We start from the raw sequence: 19,692 nt of genomic DNA, 5'->3' as shown, positions 1-19,692 counted from the left end.
GTAGTGTGGTGTAGTGTGGTACAGTGTGGTGTAGTGTGGTACAGTGTGGTATAGTGTGGTGTAGTGTGGTACAGTGTGGTGTACTGTGGTACAGTGTGGTATAGTGTGGTGTAGTGTGGTATAGTGTGGTATAGTGTGGTGTACTGTGGTTCAGTGTGGTACAGTGAGGTATAGTGTGGTGTAGTGTGGTACACTGTGGTATACTGTGGTGTAGTGTGGTATAGTGTGGTGTACTGTGGTTCAGTGTGGCACAGTGTGGTATAGTGTGGTGTAGTGTGGTACACTGTGGTATACTGTGGTGTAGTGTGGTATAGTGTGGTGTAGTCAGGTACACTGTGGTATACTGTGGTGTAGTGTGGTATAGTGTGGTGTAGTGTGGTACAGTGTGGTATAGTGTGGTGTAGTGTGGTATAGTGTGGTGTAGTGTTGTGTACTGTGGTACAGTGTGGTACAGTGTGATATCTTTTGGTATAGTGTGGTGTAGTCAGGTGTAGTGTGGTACAGTTTGGTATAGTGTGACACAGTGTGGTAAAATGTGGCGTAGTTTGGTCAAGTGTGGTATAGTGTGGTGTACTGTCATGTAGTGTGGTACAGTGTGGAGTAGTGTGGTACAGTGTGGTGTAGTGTGGTGCAGTGTGGTACAGTGTGGAGTAGTGTGGTATAGTGTGGTGTAGTGTGGTGTAGTCAGGTGTAGTGTGGTACAGTTTGGTATAGTGTGACACAGTGTGGTAAAATGTGGCGTAGTTTGGTCAAGTGTGGTATAGTGTGGTGTATTGTCATGTAGTGTGGTACAGTGTGGAGTAGTGTGGTACAGTGTGGTGTAGTGTGGTGCAGTGTGGTACAGTGTGGAGTAGTGTGGTATAGTGTGGTGTAGTGTGGTATAGTGTGGTGTAGTGTGGTGTAGTGTGGTACAGTGTGGTGTAGTGTGGTATAGTGTGGTGTAGTGTGGTACAGTGTGGAGTAGTGTGGTACAGTGTGGAGTAGTGTGGTATAGTGTGGTGTAGTGTGGTACAGTGTGGTGTAGTGTGGTACAGTGTGGTATAGTGTGGTGTAGTGTGATACAGTGTGGTGTAGTGCGGTACAGTGTGGTGTAGTGCAGTGCAGTGTGGTACAGTGTGGTGTAGTGTGGTGTAGTGTGGAGTAGTGTGGTACAGTGTGGTGTAGTGTGGTACAGTGTGGTGTAGTGTGGTATAGTGTGGTGTAGTGTGGTACAGTGTGGAGTAGTGTGGTACAGTGTGGTGCAGTGTCGTGCAGTGTGGTGCAGTGTCGTGCAGTGTGGTGTAGTGTGGTACAGTGTGGTGTAGTGTGGTATAGTGTGGTGTAGTGTGGTGTAGTGTGGTATAGTGTGGTGTAGTGTTGTACAGTTTGGTATAGTGTGACACAGTGTGGTGTAGTGTGGTACAGTGTGGTGTAGTGTGGTAAAATGTGGTGTAGTGTGGTACAGTGTGGTGCAGTGTCGTGCAGTGTGGTGCAGTCTGGTGCAGTGTCGTGCAGTGTGGTGTAGTGTGGTACAGTGTGGTGTAGTGTGGTATAGTTTGGTGTAGTGTTGTACAGTGTGGTGCAGTGTGGTACAGTTTGGTATAGTGTGACACAGTGTGGTGTAGTGTGGTGCAGTGAGGTACAGTGTGATGTAGTCAGGTGTAGTGTGGTGCAGTGTGGTACATTGTGGTATAGTGTGGTACAGTGTGGTATAGTTTGGTACAGAGTGGTGCAGTGTGGTCTAGTGTGGTGTAGTGTTGTACCGTACGGTACAGTGTGGTATCGTGCGGTACAGTGTGGTGTAGTGTGGTCTAGTGTGGCAATTAGTAGGACCCCTGTAGATTATATTCCTTATATTATTATATCATCATATTATACTTACTCAAGTGCCAAAAAAGTACCAATAAAACGATTATTTACACATCAGATACATCTGCCAGACCCTCCAGGGGCATGTTATTGTATGTACAATAAAAAAATGAACACATTTGCAAAGCAACAAACAACAAAAAGTCCAAAAAGCCTACACAACCAAAGCAACTTGAAAACATTAAATGAATGTCAGCATACAATGAAATATTACACAACAGTTGAAAAAAAAAAATATTTTCGGTTGCAGGTATAGCCTCCACTGCCAGACTGTCCAGGGGCATGTTTAAGGTGGTTTGCCACAGCACAGGAAATATCATGTTCTGTGGCCCAGGTGTACCAATTTTTGACAGCAGGTGTATTGACAAAGAAAAACATTTTTAATCAGTCTTGAAATGGATGTAAGTCAGACATATGTTAACACACACTTATCAAATGGCAACTGAGAATGAGAACTGAGAGAGATGCTGTGATGTACACAATGCTGGGATACCGTCTGATGGTCACTATCGTGTGCATGCAGCTGTTAGGGTAAATAATTGCGACGGAGGCTTTATTGGACTTAGCTTTTGCTGGTTTTAATGAATCACCATCAGGCAGCACACCAACATACATGTACACTTTTCCAGAACTCCTGAGGTCATGCAGCCCCCTATGTTTTCTGTATTACCGTAGGCTACATCGCACAGTATATGCACAAATGCATTATGCTACCATATATAACAGGATTAGGGTAAGGCTTATTTTCTAACGAGTTGATTATCTTACCATGGCTGGGAGATGAACTTCCAGGAGATGAACCCAAGGGGCGATTGAAAATGAGAAGCTGAGCATCTTCTATCGCTTCCATGGTGTGATCGATGACTGGAAGAGTTGGAGCGCACCCTTATAGAGCTGGACTACTTGTGTTAATCATTATGGCCAAACATGCAATATTGGTAACTCAAACATGCAATGTCTATGCAAACCTGCAATATTACAGATTAAATGGGTACATATTGCTGATAATAAAGCTGATAATTACAACTTGGAGGTCAGCATCTCTACGGATTGCTGTTGCTCTTATCTAAAGGCTGGATCTTATTCTCCCCTGTTGCTGTGGAGACCAACTCCCCGTGCGGGCTATTAAAGTTTCACCCGACCTAATCCAACTGAACAGAATTTAACATTCAAGAAAGCACAATGATGGTCAGGTGAAAGGGAAAAAGTCCAGCTGGTGATGAATCACAAAGAGGGGAAAACCAGCACCATCACATCACACCTCCACCAACCACACACACACACACACACACACACATACACACACGGAGAGAGAGAAAAGTGGGCCGCATTACAAAAAAAGAAAGAAAAACTTTACTCCTGAAACATATATGCGCCCTGCAAACATGCGCCAACAATACTGAAGAAAAAATGGAAGCTGCAGCCCACTGTCAGAGAGAGTCTCTCTGATAAATGGAGGCTGAATAAGCTGCTACCACCGACCTTCCTGAGTGGGTAAACAAAAACAAACGTCTGGACGGTGCCGGCCCGCCGGGGTCTTTTAAAAAAGGGGCCACAAAAAACATGCGCCGCCTGCCTGTCTGTGCTCCAACTTCACACAACAAACTCACCTGGAGCCTGAGAAATCCAGTTTAACTACAATGTGTTAACGAGGCTAACATGACGCTAGCATTAGCTCCAAATGGAAACCTTGCTTCTTCAGCTTACCTCGATTACCTTGACTGGCTCAACTAAAGTTCAGTCAAACACGTGTTTCTGTATTATCCAAATTAATTATAATTACTTTCCCAGTTCAACGTGTATCTGTGTCTCCACCACTCTCGGTTTTGATCTAACATACTTCAGAGAGTTGTGAGTCCTTTGTCTGCCTTCACCTCCTTCATGCCCACCTCCAGCTTTTGAATTTTGAGTGACCAATCAGTCGAAACAAGCCACTCTGGCGTTCCATACTGCTGTCACCCAAAATTTGTATCCTGTGGTTGTGTGTGTGTGTGTGTGTGTGTATGTGTGTCATGAAGCAGCAGGAAAGTACATTCTTATAGATAAAATTAGTATCAAAGAGCAGTAACGTCACATGTTATTTGTGTGGCATATTTTAAACATATTTTTCATAAATATATTTAAGGGTTTTTTTTGAACAGCCGTGATTATGTTCAAAAATGTTCACACAGACTAATTTGAGAGTAGTGTACACAATAAAACACACTATTTCATCGAAATGTAATTCTTGCTGCAGTGTGATCTTATTTTCATTGCTGCATTAGGGCTATATGTAGTCCGAAACAGATGTCCATCTTTGGCTAAATTTGTACCAAATCAGACAGACTAGTCACAGCCCAACATTCAACGACTATTTTATATGAAGGCTGTGACGGGCTGACCAGATTTAGCCAAAAAAACAGCGTCCATGCACTTGATGGGTAGTAGCAGTGAGCACACACATTAGGAGCAGTGGGCAGCCACAGCACTGTGCACGGCCCGGCGATAAGAACTCCAGTTCTTTTGCCAGTGCCTTGGTCAAGGGCACTGACTTGAGTATTAACCCTAACATACGTGTCTTTGATGGTGGAAGGAAACCGGAGCACCCAGCAAAAACACGCACAAACACAGGGAGAACATGCAAACACCATCCAAAAGAGACGTGGGACAGCCAGCCGGGATCCGAACCCATGACCCTCCTGCTGTGAGGCAACAGCGTTACCCATGCTAACCATTGTATCACCCTGTCTTCTTTGTGTCCTACAAAGTAAGAATAAATTTAGGCCTTAACTCTGCTTTCCTTTTTATTCGTATTATGCTATTTATGGTTGAGGACATGACTTCATAATGTCACTGGCCACCTTTTATTTTGGAACTTGATGGCACACAACATTATGACATAAATAACCTGAGGCCAAACAGTGAACAGGTTTCACAGAATAATTTAAAATATGTGAGCAATTCATTGCAATCCATGCACTGGTTATACCCAATCATACCAAAAGTACAAGGGTCGACATTAGGTATGAGAAAACTCAAAACACTCAAGATAATTCAAATACTGACTTTCTTGTGACTAGTGCTTGCTCAGGGACTAATTCTCTGACAAAATGAAAAATCTCTAAGCCTTCAATGCGGCTGGTATTTCTGAAAGAATATGTTGCTTAATAAATGAAAAACAGCCAAACATAGAACCATAGAGTGTTTATTTAAATGTATGAAGTAAACCTGGCTTCAGTCCTTTTTAACAGTTTTTTGTAATATCACATGAACCAGAATCATTATTGAATTGCACAATTAGGCTTGTGTAAAGATAAAGTAATTTTTTACTGTTAAAATACTTGTAAGTGATCCTGATAACCACAGGTTCAAAGTTTACAGAAGAATGGCCTTTGTATTCTTGTCATGGAAGATCCATGACAGACTTAGGTCTCAAGTATGGCAGGATTTTCATTGACATTCTATGAAAAGTGAGGTATCATAATATGAGAACAAAAGTCGTATTCCTATAATATTTAAGCGATGCCTCCAGCAGTTAAAGCCTCCTAATTTTACAGCAATGTATTTTTAGCATAATACTTCACTGTAACACACTTAAATTTGCGCCATGGAGAGTGATGACTTTGCACCACACAAAGTGTTTTGTGTTTTTGCAGTATTTCAGTTGTTGTTCCCCAACAATTCATTCCTTGTCGTAATAAGACCACTTTGTCAGTGGAAATCTTGGTGGACTTTAGCATACTTTCTAAGTAATTAAATTTCTTGGCACTTGGCCAGAAAGGCCAGGAATATACATCCCTCTTCAAGCTGTTGATAGACACATTCTTCTTCCACTATACGCCACTGAGCTTTTCAGTTACTTTGAAAGTAATTGCTGGTCTCATAGAGTAATGGCAGGATTCCCATAGTAATCACTTATTACTTCTGAAAATGAAGGCAGAAGGGTCTGAGTGATATCATGTAGCATCCACATTGTGATTTGGCTGACTCACTGTGAAATTCAAACCTTCCATTTATTTATTTGTTTTGTTCACATGTCCTGTTCCCAATACATAGAATGCCACAGCATTGTTCTGATTCTAGTCCCACTGAATTTGTGACATTATTTGAAAACTGTGGTCCACAAGTTATGTTTACACCACAGTGAATAAGGCTGCTAACCCCTTACCAAAAAAAAGATGTTTAAATGTGAATGTATTCACTTAGACTGCTGATCTGCAACAAACATTTTATAAATCATGTTTACACTTCTGTTTTAGTGCAATGTTTTTCCATTATGTTTTTGCCAAGATTTAAACTAAACTTTTAATGTCTCTGATTAACACAGCACGTAAGAGGTATTTAGACTTTCATAGAATTTATTTTAGATGCAATCATCTATCATAATAAAGATGGTGGTATCACAAAGAGACTGGTAGAATAATGTGCTTTGCCAAGAAAAGCTTATTAGGTCAATTCCCTGGAGTAGTCATTAAATGCATCTGTTTTTTTAACACCTATGCTTGTTAAAATTCAACAGAGAAGTTAACCATCCTTATCACTGGACCATGTTCAAAGGTGTAAATGGGTTTCTCTGGGATTGGGAATTGACATAAACAAAAGGTACTGTGGAAAATTTCTAAGGTCATTGAAGAATAATGAGTATATTTCAATGGCATATTTACACCTCAGAACAAGTTCTTTTGAAGGTAGACTGCAAGTGCTGACAATTTCTAAGGTCAATCCAAATAGAAGAGAACTAAACAGCCCATGTTGTACACTTCAAAATGATTATTATTAAATGTTACAAACACAGGACTTCTCAGTTCATGAAAATGTCAGCAAATACACCATGATACCATGCACTAAAATACCATTTGATTCTTCATATATATATATATATATATATATATCTACTAGGCATCAACATGGTAAAGGACGATTGAACATGAAGTGGTGAATACATGAAAACAGCTACCAGGAAAATGATATAGTAAACCAAGGAAGTAAAAAGCTAGTTGACCTCCACAAGCAAACATTTTGCCTAAGTTACAGTACAGGAAGATTTAATTTTGAACCAGACAACAGAAGAAGAGAAAACACAACATGGGGGACTGAAAAGTATATTAAATTTAGTAGACTAATTAAGCTATAGATGCAACTATGATAATCCCAGGAGTAAACCAAATAAAAGAAACGACATTGATCTTGCACTGATGACACTGAAGTGCATTCCACACTGATCTGATTTATCAGCTCTAATCCACTCCTTTAGAATTCCTTTAGAGTTCTCATGTTGAGATTTTCACCCAACAAGGGCAGCTGGGTACAGAGTGCACACTTCTGATTGGATGACATCCAACACTATCTTCATAAGCATGGCATGTATACCCTTTAACCTTTTCCAGATTTCATTCTGTACAAGCATGTTTTTGGGTTTGAATTTCTGGTCACAACAGCTAGATGGCAGCCGATAGTAACACTGGAACCGTTACAACAGCATAATTCCAGTTTTTCAAGTTTGTACTGGAAGCAAAGTGATTGCAATAAAGCAACAACAGCAACTAAGTATACCAATAATCACACATATAGAGCTTCTTCTCCAAATATCTCCTGCAAGCCCAAAGCAGAGTTTTAGTCATCAACAACCCATCGCACCAACTGCAAGAGCTTAATAGGACAGATACCTGGACATGCACCATCCATTTCTTGATCATTTCTACTGTTCTGCTTATGTCCAGAATACTAGAAGTGTTGATCACTGAAATCTCTGTTTACACTCATTTGTTCCATCCTGAATATATTAGTGGCACAATTTGCATTAAGGCATGAAGTAATGCTTTACTGTCTAAAGGTTATTTGTGCATGTATACTTATGTTTGTCTGAGTATAAAATCTAAAATAAGCTGTGTAGTCAGCTAAAGCGGGGGGTGGGGTGGGGGGGGGGGGGGGGGGGTTGTTGGCAACTCCTGGTCTAAAGAATGTAACTGTGAACAGCAGTGCCAGTAAAACTCTTGTTCTGCTGGGTTGTGGTAAGTTACAGTAAGGTTGCACTTGATAGAATGTAATCGGACAAGTTCTGACTCAGTTTGAACTGTTTCTCAATTAAGTGGAATGATTCTGGAACTATGCCCAGTATTTTGTGCTTTGATGAAAAAGTAGTGTAACTTCCTTGAACAAACTGACATACCAATGAAGTACTTCCTTTACCTGGTGTTCCATTCCTGTAAAAATAGAGAGGTGTTAAGATCCTCATTGAGATTTGTTTGATAAGTTAACCTTTTTATATTTGTATCAGAAGGTTTTACTTGCATAAATGTATTATGTCTATGCTTTTCATAGATTGTTCAAATTATGATTTTTGAATGGACATAAATCCTGCATTTGTCACAGTCTTAGTTACAGTAGCAACATCATCACCAACACAACAACCAACCATCACAACAACAGGAAAAACACTAATAATAAAGATACAATAAAATACTTGGTTTTAATTTCTTTATCACAATTGTTTCTAAACTATTTTGTCTTACGTCATATCTTCTTGGTTAAAGTTTGTTGAGAGAAAGAAAAGAATTACATATGGACATTATGGATTTCTATTTTTATGTTTCTGAGAGACTGATTAAGCATAATGAAATACATAACATTCAGCTCTGTAGTGACGCACAGCTTGAAGAAGCGGGGAGGCCAGATGTCTCATGTCATGTTGGACAGTCCTGTATTTTAACCTCTGTTGGCCTGTTTCACAACAAAACATGCTATCTTGCATATTAGATAAGAATTCATCTCATTTTGTTCATTAAAGTGTTTATGGAAAGACCTAAGCCCTATCCTGAATGACTTCCTGATTCGTCACACATTACCGGTGCCAGTATCCTTATGAATAATGTTAATTGGTTGTAACTGTGGTTCTAGCAGTGCTTATAACTTTTTCCTTTGAGTAATAATAACTGCGGCAGCCTAGGTAAACACAAGGAAAAAGAAACATGTATGTGTTATGTGCACAAGACAGTTGAGTCTATCTTTAAAATTTGCCATGAAGGTGAAGGTAATGTTAAATAAGGAAGTGAAGATGATGTATACAAGAAAGCTGAATTATGAAGAGGAAAGATTAAAATACTTTTCAAACACACAAAGATGATACCTCGACGGAGAAGGTAACTTCTGTCAAAATTAGCAACATGTATCACTTCTTTAACACCAGAATTGCTATGTTGACCATTTGGCAACCACTTCTACAGTGAAGTAAAGTAAAGTAAGCCCTCAGATTAACATATATCAGTTAGGCTACAACATAGCTAAAGATCATTGGATTCAAATGTAAAAGAACAATGCAGTAAGCATGAATGGAGTGTAAATGGTATGTGAAGAAGCAAGTGCAGCAGACTTTTAGTTCTCGCTATCGTCAACCAAAAAATGAAAAAAAAAAACAAAACAAAAACAAAAACCTGTTTCATATTTTTCAGTGCCAGTTTTTAACCAGAGAAGATGGATTGACTTTAAATGAGTCATTGCACAATATTCCTGTTACTCTCATGAAACAGGAATCAACACATTCCTGTCATATTACATCTGTGAAGCTTCCAGGCAGCTCTTATTTTACCTGCGGTCCAGTTAATGGTGGAAGACCTAACAGATTCTTTTTCTTCAATAAGTGAAACAAACATAAATGTAAATTATCCATTGAGAACTGACCTTTCCTCCCCTAAATTTCGATGTTTGAAATCTTGTTGATGACAACAAAGCAGTGTCCCTTACAGGTAGTCTGACTATTTTGAGTAACCAGAACAGTTTCATTACACCTTTGCATAGATTCTACAACTTTCTGGAATTATTTGGAAAAATGCAACGCCGTTCTGCCACAAGCAATTCTATAATTTGATGTGTTTAGAAAGCTTACGTAGATGCCAATGATTCACATCATTTTCCCGTGCATCAAGCCATTCTACAATCCCTGAGTGATCATAAACCATGTCAAAAAATGCACCAAATTCTGCCGTAGCCATTCGACTTGGGGAACAAGCATTGGGCTTGTCTTTGCATCACTTTACTTGCAAATCTCCATTTTATCTCTAATAAGGGGTTAGGCTTTGGCTCATTCAATACATGATGATAACATTTTTTTTTTGTGTGTGTTTGTTTGTTTCTTCAAGTGTCATTGAATTAATCTGCTTTGAGGAAAAACTTACGAGACGGGTTTCCTGTTACGTGTCCACAGCTGGAGTTTTCTGTATCAAGATTTACAGACAGGAAACTTCATATTCAATTTTTTTTTTGCTTTCATTTATTTATTTATTCATTTTATTTATTTTTACAACAAAATGTGCCTCACTCATCAAGTCCAGAAATGCTATGAAATGCTATGGTAATTAATAAATTAATACCTATTCTGCCTGTAATAGCAGCTCTGGTTAAAACATTACAATTAAACCACCGGGTAGCACTATCATTTAAAAAAAAATAGAGAGTGAATAAGCAGAATTGTACAAAAGATCAAAGAATACATTTTCTAGATCCTAGCTCAACTAATCATCCAATTACAAAATAGGGGAAAAAAGACTAATTATTAAGTTTCTTTCTATGAGAACATATTAGCATATGGCCTACTGACAATAGTTCATTGCTAATTCTGTAAAGCAAGAATAACAGAGGTACCTACATAGTGACGGTTATTCAGTGAGAAAAGTGTGGGTGGTTTGTAGATTCACCTCTCATGATACTGTCAAACTTTTAGAAATACAGGGCTCAATGAGTGTGCTGGACCAGTTGGCATGTATTTATTAATGAATTATTTTCAGTAGTCTTTTTACTTGTAAAACAAGAGAGAGTATTCCCCGTAGATGTTTGCTGTATTCTCGAATGAATACATTTTGCCACATTTTTCAGTGGCCAGTATGAACATGTTATGAATGATGGAGTGAAAGATGGAGTATAACCTGGATAGTCTTTCATTTAAATTTTTCACTTCCCTTTTGAAAGAAAAAAGAAAGTCTGTGTTTACAGTTTCAGAACACAGCAAACTGCTGTTTCAAATTAATGCTAAGTAGATACAGTGCAGCACAAACACAGAACAATACAAACAAAAGCCAGCCTTCCCAGGTGTTGACTCATATATATATATATACTCTCAGTCTTAATTCAAAACTTTTTGTGTTTTTTTTTTAACTCAAATGTTTTGTGAAGATCAGAAGTTATTTATAGCACATGATTTTGTGATTAAGTTATTTCAGATGAACAATTCTTAGGATGGTGAGTATGGCATACTGGAACTCATAAAAAGGGTCCCTTTCCTTTCTAACGTTATCTAATACTTAAAAGCAGAAGGCTGGAATTCACCCATTAGTATTTGCTGGAATGTTATTATTCTCTCATGAAGATTTTGGAGGAAATTGAAGTCGAACTGTTGAATCTCTGCCTGCTCCCTTGCAACCCTCTGTTGCTGGAGTCTTTGTTCTACTTCCTGGTACATTTCGTCTGTATAGTAAGATCCTCCATTGGCTGCTACCATCTCATCAGTTTTAACAATGAGCTTGACCACTTGGTCTCGATCTTCCATTCTGTTGTTGTTGAAGACAACATATCGACTCCCGCAACTCTGTATCACTTTTTGGAGTTGTGGATGACCCTTTCGCACATAGTCCTCTATTGTTTGTCCGTTAAGTTTGTCTCCATGAGTAAACACCACAATCATATATTTTGAAGCTTCTTCTCCAAATAACTCCTGCAACCCAAGAACAGCATTTTCTTCCTCTTTTGTGAATCGGCCCACTTGGATCACTAGTAGGAAGACATGAGGCCCGGGAGCAGACACCTGGATGCACCTCACAATCTCTTTTTTTATAGTATCTGCTTCTTTTTCAGTGTCCAGAATGCCAGGAGTGTCAATCACATAAATTTCTCTATTGCCTCCAGAAGTCTTTTCCCTCTGGCATAGTGCAGTGACAGAATTTGCAGTGGCTTCTGACACAAAGGCAGGTCTGCCCAAGATAGTGTTTCCTACAGCACTTTTTCCCACTCCCGTTTTCCCAATCATCACAATTCGTAGAGGATGACCTGCAAACAGGTGAAATATTAAATCCTTTCTATTAATTTACCAGATATATTTCAAAAACACAATTACAACAGATGGATTGTTTTCAGTGACTGGCAATAGTTAATTTCATTGAATGTTCTGTTTTCTTATTGAACTGTTTCAAAATTGAACCATGGTTTCCCAAAACCAATAGCTACAAAAACCTGTACTGGCCAAACCATTTAGTTTTTTTTTTTTTTTTTTTTAGCTCTCTAGGTGTGTACGTAAACAAGTATGAAAGCATTTCCCCTTTGTGCTTACATGTATAATATATGCATGAGCACTGGTTATATTGTTGCTTTAGAGGTACCAGGAATTGACGCTTCTCAAACAGCAGATGTCTGAGACATGTTTACGACACCCTTATTTGTTTTTAAATATTCATACAGGTATGCCAGGCAATATTAACAAGGGTGAATCAGCTTTTAGTGGTTGATAATACTTAAAATCTTGAACTCAAATTTAAAAATTTTAATTTCACCCATACGAGAATGCTGCTTTTGGCACTAAAGATCAGATGTACTTAATACAATTGTTTGTCTTGAGGACAGCCTTTTAAAGCATAAGTATAAAAAAAAAAAACAACATATGGAAGACTAAATAAACATGACTTACCTTTTGGAATAGGGGATCTGCAACATGGGCAAATGCGTCTGAGAAAATTCATTTTGGTGCTGTCTCGAGGTCCACCAGACTAAATAATCCAAAGACCAAAGTGTATGTGTGACTTAACCTGTCTTTCTAGCTTCTGCATTTTTTTTTTTTTTTTTACTTCATACAATATGTTGCATGGTTTTCACTTTCATTTCAGTGTCCCTCCACGGTCACTAAGAGAAAGACAAATAGTGTGCAGATCTCCCGAAGTCATGGAGCCCCACTCCATCGAGCCACCCTCACTGAAGATGTCGCAATGTAAGTTTTGCTGTTACTTTTTATAGCAATTGACATGTTCAATGAACAACAAAGAGGCAGTTACAAATTTTCTGGACGCTTTTACAGTATGTGTAAGTTACAACTTAGGCATGTTTTATTTTGGTGATTTTTTTTTTTTTTTTAATTTTATTTCTGTGGATTAAAAAATGTACCTTTTGTATTAGGCAGCGGTGCTGAACAGTCAGGAGATGCCAATGCCCTTACTGTTTTGTTGTTGGGAAAGGACCGTCATTCCAAGAACGTGATAGAGAATTTCATTCTCACACAGCTGTCAGAAACAACTAAATCTGAAAATGGAGAAGGGGAGATAAGTGGAAAAAAGGTGAACATTGTGAGAGTCCCAGAGATCTTTGAGGGGTCAGCGGATGTTCCGAAAGACAAGCTTATGGACTACCAGAGTCAGTGGGTTTTCTTCCTGGTGATTCAAAATCCACAGCTTTCTGAAGAGGAAATTGCCATGTTTCACAAGATGAAAAATTGTTCATCAATAACAAGTGTGAATCAATGGGAAGAAAATGCAGTTGTTGTGCTGGTCAATCACGAAGCATCAAAAATGACTTTCGAGGAAGCCAAAAAAAACCTCAAGACTGTTGTAAGTGAGTTTGGTTGGAGTTACTATAATTTTTACACAGAAATGGAGGGTACTGAGGTATGGAACCATCTGATGGAAAGGTGGACAAACTGGCCTAAGAAGCAGGCGAATGCATCTGATGGGTGAGTTAAAGTGTCATGTATAACAAAGTATTACTTTTGCTAAGTTTATTGTCAGATCTAATCAACTTGTTTTAATGCATAATAATCCCACAGGATATATGAGGTGGTGTATGAATACTGCCCTATTACACCTAACCTTGAAGAGAATATCAAACAGGACCAGAGAAAAGGTAGCTCTTTTATATTTTCACAATCCAGTGTCAATTAGAAAGATTTGATACTTGAATCTTTTGATAAACTGTCAGTGTCTTTCTTATAAATGGAGAGCACAGAATTGTCTGAATGGCTAAAACTAAAAACTAAAACCAAATCTTTTTTTTTTCTTATGATCATCCTTTGTGTCAGAACAAATGCAAGCTACCGATGTAAGTGCCAGCAACATCAACACCATGATACTTGTGCTACTGGGGCAAACAGGCAGTGGCAAAAGTGCCTCTGCTAATACCATCCTGAGGAAAAAACGTTTTGAGTCAGTTGCCAGCTCCGTTCCTGTGACAATAGCATGTCAAATGGATGAAGCCAAGATTTGTGGCATAAACGTGAAGGTTATTGACACGCCGGATTTTTTCAATGAGGACTTACAGGATCAGAGGGAACAGATAGAAAAATGCAAAGAGCTGACACTCCAAGGTCCAGCTGTGTACTTGTTAGTAATGCAGCTGGGACGTTTCACAGATGGAGAGAGACAGATAGTGTCACGGCTACAGGAAACATTCGGTCAAGAGATGGTCAACAGTACCATCATTCTGTTTACGCACAAGGAGGCGCTAAAGAATAGCACTTTGGATGAATATAGACAAAAAACAGACCCCCACCTTAAAAAACTCATTGAAGATTGTGGCTCCAGATGTCATGCATTCAACAATAATGACAAAAACCCACAACAGGTAGCAAAACTGATCGAGACGATTTTGGAAATGCAAGGACAGAACATTGACATTAAGAAGATGTACCCAGGGTACACTAAAGCAGACATCAGGGACTGTATACTCCTTTAGTATATGTGTTGGTGTCTAAATAGTCTGATGCTATCAGGGTAAGCTAAACATATCAATGTTTTGAATCCTTAAATCCCTTATTTTTTCATGTTTGTGGAATGAATTTTGATAGTGAACATTCTGTCATAAACATTTTTGTCGAAATACAACTACTTTGCAGTTTCTTTACAAATACTTTTCTTTTTTCAGGTAAACTAGACTAAACTAAACTAAACTAAATACATAATACTTAAAAAAAGGTTTTTTCTGTCTGGTGTCCAATGAAAGTGAATAAAAGTTGTGCGATGCTGCCATCTAGTTTACCGACTGCACTTCGCATTGCTTTGAAACTCACTTGTAAATGGACTGCAAGATTGCCCATTTCTCATAGCTCAGCAATAGGAAATAAATATCTAAATATCAAACAAGATGGACGCCTATGGGTAGATGGAAAAGAGTCCATTCACTTTGGCCAAAAAAAAAAAAAGAAAGAAAAGAAATAATAAAAAAAGGAAAAGGAAATAATAAATAAAGTCTGAGGTTTATGTCTGTTTGAAGGTTTTTTTTTGTTTGTTTTTTTGTTTGTTTTGTTTTTTCTTATCGGCTGCGCCCTTTGAATAAATATAAATGTGAAGGACAATGTGTCTTGTGAATACAACCTAATACACCATTTATTCAAAAGTAACTTCGGTCTTCCATTCTGATTATTCTTCTTTCCTCTGCATGGCATTGTCAATGGAAGTCTAAACTGACTGAACAGCAGTGGGTCAATACTGAGTTTCCATAGGACTAGGACACACAAAAGAATGGGATTAGACAAACTCTAACTAAAGGAGAACTGTAGTCAGGCTCCTGGCAAGATACTGGGTGCAGACATTCAACATATTGGTAATATTCTATCTGATCTGTGTTGCTTCGACTAATTGAAACAACACGTCACTGAGAAAACAGAAATGTCAAGGTAGAACATGGCTACTTAGCACATCTGGATGCAATTTGAAGTAGCTTGTCTAATTCATGAAGTAATAATATTCATCCACTGGGACATGCACTGCATAACACATTCCCATTGCTTAACATAGACTTTTGGTCATGGAGAAAAACAATAAATAAATAAAAATATATAGCAGCAATGATGTCATCATTAGTGTCAAAATGGCAACCACTGAGCTCCCTCTTCATTTTGGGGAAGAGGTAGAGGTCCAAGGGTGCCAAATAGGATGGGTGTTGGACGAGTTTAACATATTGTAATGACCTCGCCTCCCCCCTTGTCTGCTTCAGCCACTCAGCGATCAGCATCGCCAGTCTACTGGTCACCAGTCTGGTCACCACTCACCACCTTCACCTGCTGGCACTTTAATTTCATTAAGTTTCCTCCTTATTTAAACCCCTTAGTTGTGCACATTCTTTGCGATGTCTACTCTTGGTTTAGCACCACGGACTTTTGCCTGTTACCACTGTGAGACGAACCCAGTTTGAACTAACTTGTGAGACGAATCCAGTTTGAACTACTTGTAAGACGAACCCCGTTTGTATGAACTTTGTGAGACAGACCTTGTCGTATTCTCCAGTTCCTTGTTTTCCTCCACCTTTGTGTTAATAAAATCCTGTGTTGCACACTTGCGTCCTGCTGCAGTTTTGGTTCCCTGACACATATATACATATATATACATACACATATATATACATACACATATATATACACACATACATACATACATACACACACACACACACACACATATATATATATATATATAATATATATATATATATATATATATATATATATATATATATATATATATATATATAATATGATAAAATGATCTTAAAAAACCTACTCTCCTCCAATTCTTCATGAAAAAATACTCTAAAACTCTTTCCTCTGAAGAATTACATTCTTAATTGGCTTGGTGGTGGCCAGTAAGATGAAGATCTCTTCCATTTAAAGAAAAGTACTGAGGCATAAAGGAAAAGGGCAACATCTCACTGCTGATTGCCGCATGAACTTTCCAGAGCTAAAAGGCTCCAAGGCAAGTTTGGACCATCTCCCTATCTGTCTCATCCTTGGCTGCAGTGGATAACACCCATCTTCATATCAGTAATATGTATATCCCTTGACCTTCTCCAGAGACACAACACTCTTTTTTAGTTTGAATTCCAGTCTGATAAACATATGGCAACAAAGAGTAAAAATATTGTATTTCTTGGGATGCAGTGCCAAAAAACTACTGTGACCTGGTGACATTCTAGCTCCACCCCCTAATAATAATAATAATATTATTATTATTATTATTATTATTATTATTATTATTATTATTATTATTATTATTATTATTATTATTATCAGCTTGGAGTGAGACTGTCACTCAGAGATACTCAATGTGGCATACTGATCAAGTGCTAAATATGACTGTGTTCAGTTGTCAGTTATTTAGCACTTCATCCAAAGCACTTTAGCATTTGTCTAGTTTGTTGCAGAGAAAGGACTTTCCATGCAAATGACACATGATGTGTGAGTATATAAAGGTAGGCAGGGAGAGTGAGAGAGATCCCCTTTCTCCTCTTTTTTTTACACCTCCACCCCCCCAACCCCTTTTTATGTAGCAATCAAAAATAATGTCAAACCATTCACAAATCAAATGTTTGAGCACCCTGATTTCTGGTCACATTACATAACAGTTTCTCTGTGAGTTTAGCTTCCATACAACTCTTAGTGTGCCACAACATGGAGGTCATGCTTCCCACAGTCTAGAGCTGAGATAATCTCACACTAGATCTCCTCTCTGCATGCTCACTGAATGCCTTCTCAGGTGCAGCGTTGGTGGTAGGGATACAGAGAATTTATTTCACTACTTTGAACACTGCCAAGAAAATCTCTGTGGAACGTACGTCAATCTACCCTTTGTGAAATGTTTGTTGCTGGGAAGTTATTAGTATTATTCACACTGTTTCAGTGAGATACATGGCTTTCAGCTAAATGAAACACAGGCAAGGTAACAAAGTTGTACCATCACCATGGAACATTAAACCATAGCAATGAAAAATGTACCATAGTTCACTAAATTGAACCAAGCACTTTAGTTCCTGTGCAATGTATGCATTTTTTTAAGCAAATATTATCAAATAGTGTCACTTAGATTATTGAATTTTATTCGAATAACAACAGCCATGTAAACTACATCACAATATTGAATTTAGGTGGGGCTTCTGCAGTTGGACTAAACTGAAATGTGTATCCAAACTGATTATTAGCACAGAGAAAGGAACACTGAATGGAGCAACAAGGAAGCAAGGAAGGCATCTCTACAAACTGAATGTAGCCTCCTAAGCAGCTATTGTGTAATTGATAATAAAACAGATGATCTGTGAATTATAAAACATTTTTACCATTTTACAAGGGGCAAGAGGGCATGCTTCCAACAGGGATGAGGTTATGATGAGATATGGAACTGAATCCCACGGGATAATGAGTCTGAAAAGAAGCATACACAGACAAATAAAACACTTAAAAAAAAAAAAAATTAAGATACTAACAGCTAAGTGACATAGGTGCCAATGTTGCAGAGGATAAAATTCCAGAGGAAAGAGTGAGGACAGAGTATGAAAACAGTGCTGAATTCATATTCAGAAATTTTCTACAACATCCATATTTACTAATTGGAGAATAATAATGTTGGCAAACTAAAGCGTGTTTGTTAAAAAAATATATATATACATATATGGTTGGCTCAGTTTTCTCACAGACAGGTTACTGAACACTTAAAATCCAAAATTTAAACAGTTTAATAAAGTTCATCAACAGCAGTCCCAATATAGACAGATGATTTGTGCTTTTTGCAATATGGCCAAAAAACTGATATTTAAATTTTCAGGGTATTCAGGCATTTTGGCAAGAATAAGACTCATTCAAAATTTCCCAATTTTCTTTTCACTTTGCAAAAGATGAGTTTATCACGTTAAAGGTCAACGTTTTCCCATGTGAGTTTTATGATTGTCCTAAAATAGACTTAGTCATTCTAAGTCTCCCTGGAACTTTAAATGTTGGCAACATATTGATTTGTGTTTCCCATTATGAAGAACTGCATTTCATGAAAGCTGCGGACGTCTGAAATTCTGCAGGATGACAACTGTTATTATAAATTGTGTTTTACCAAGAAACCAATTTTTTTTTTTTTTAATTTCCGTAGCTAGAGTGATTGTTCGCATGACAAATTAAAACCTAAGTTGTAACCTAATAAAAATTCAGCAGTACAATGATTTTATTTTTATCTTCTAGAACAATAACCATGTTAATGAGGTGTGAAATGACAACTCTAAATTTAATTTTCCCAATGATGTATGATGTTGACAATTGCTGTTTAGTGATGACTTACATGAGTGGTATTAGGACTATTAAGGGTATTATTTTTATACAGAGAAACAATGACAAAGAGACTCTGAACAGATACTGTAACAGTGACAAGGAAAGTTGTCATGACAGCATATAAGAGTAACAAACTTTTAAACTTTTAATGTTCTCAATCTAGAGGCAAACTGCCAGTATTGTTCAGATCAGTGTTGCATGAAACTGACAATGACATCTGAAACACCATAGACAGAGGATGTTTCACACTGCTATGACTGCTGATGTGTTGCCTGGTGATACTGGTCAGTATCTTATCATACGATAGCTGATCACTTGACTTAGCATTTAAACATCAGTGTTGCTTGGGCTATGTCCTCTTAATTTTTAAGGTTAATTGTAGTTGTTAAATTAAGTTGTTAAATGTTAAAGTTCATTTTAGCTTTGCAAACTCATAAAATAGCAAAGTGTTTGTGTGTGTGTCTGTGTCTGTGTGTTCATCAACTTTACCAGTCCATTATAGAAGCTACCAATGTGGTTGTTAAGTTCCTCTTTAAAATGATTTGCAGAGTCAGGTGTACTATCCAACAGGCCTAGTCCACTGTGTGTTTTACTGACTGTAAGGCACAGTAATAAACTAAGAGCTAATTGTAATTTACAATATGGATTGGATGCTTGGAACGTCCAAGTTCTCTCCAAAGAATTTTGAAAGCCCAAAGTTCAATACAAATGATTTCAAATTATTTTAGTGTTGTTATCCCATCTCCTTTTACAAGCAAAGATAAAAACAAAATGTTTACCACCAAGTAAATATAAAACTCTCCTGGGATCAGTTCTCT

General features: G+C 37.9%; 1 protein-coding gene across 1 annotated transcript; it reads right to left on the bottom strand.

Annotated features, from left to right (window-relative positions):
- Positions 1-11,113: 11,113 nt before the first annotated feature.
- Positions 11,114-12,522, bottom strand: LOC115828222 (GTPase IMAP family member 9-like). Its single transcript, XM_030792180.1, has 2 exons — positions 12,497-12,522; positions 11,114-11,891 (listed from the first exon to the last, which is right to left on the bottom strand). The coding sequence occupies exons 1-2, from the start codon at positions 12,520-12,522 to the stop codon at positions 11,114-11,116; spliced, it is 804 nt and encodes a 267-aa protein (XP_030648040.1).
- Between the last annotated feature and the right edge of the window lie 7,170 nt (positions 12,523-19,692).

Source organism: Chanos chanos, chromosome 15, assembly GCF_902362185.1.
Source record: "Chanos chanos chromosome 15, fChaCha1.1, whole genome shotgun sequence".
Taxonomy (NCBI): Eukaryota; Metazoa; Chordata; class Actinopteri; order Gonorynchiformes; family Chanidae; genus Chanos; species Chanos chanos.
This window is presented reverse-complemented; position numbering and strand designations above follow the sequence as displayed.

What these genes read in the sequence shown, in the direction of transcription:
- LOC115828222 (XM_030792180.1), bottom strand. Translation starts at nt 12,522, where the DNA reads ATGTTGCAGATCCCCTATTCCAAAAG. An exon ending in CAGATCCCCTATTCCAAAAG is followed by an intron (nt 11,892 to 12,496) that starts GTAAGTCATGTT and finishes GTAAATTAATAG; the next exon opens with AAAGGATTTAATATTTCACC.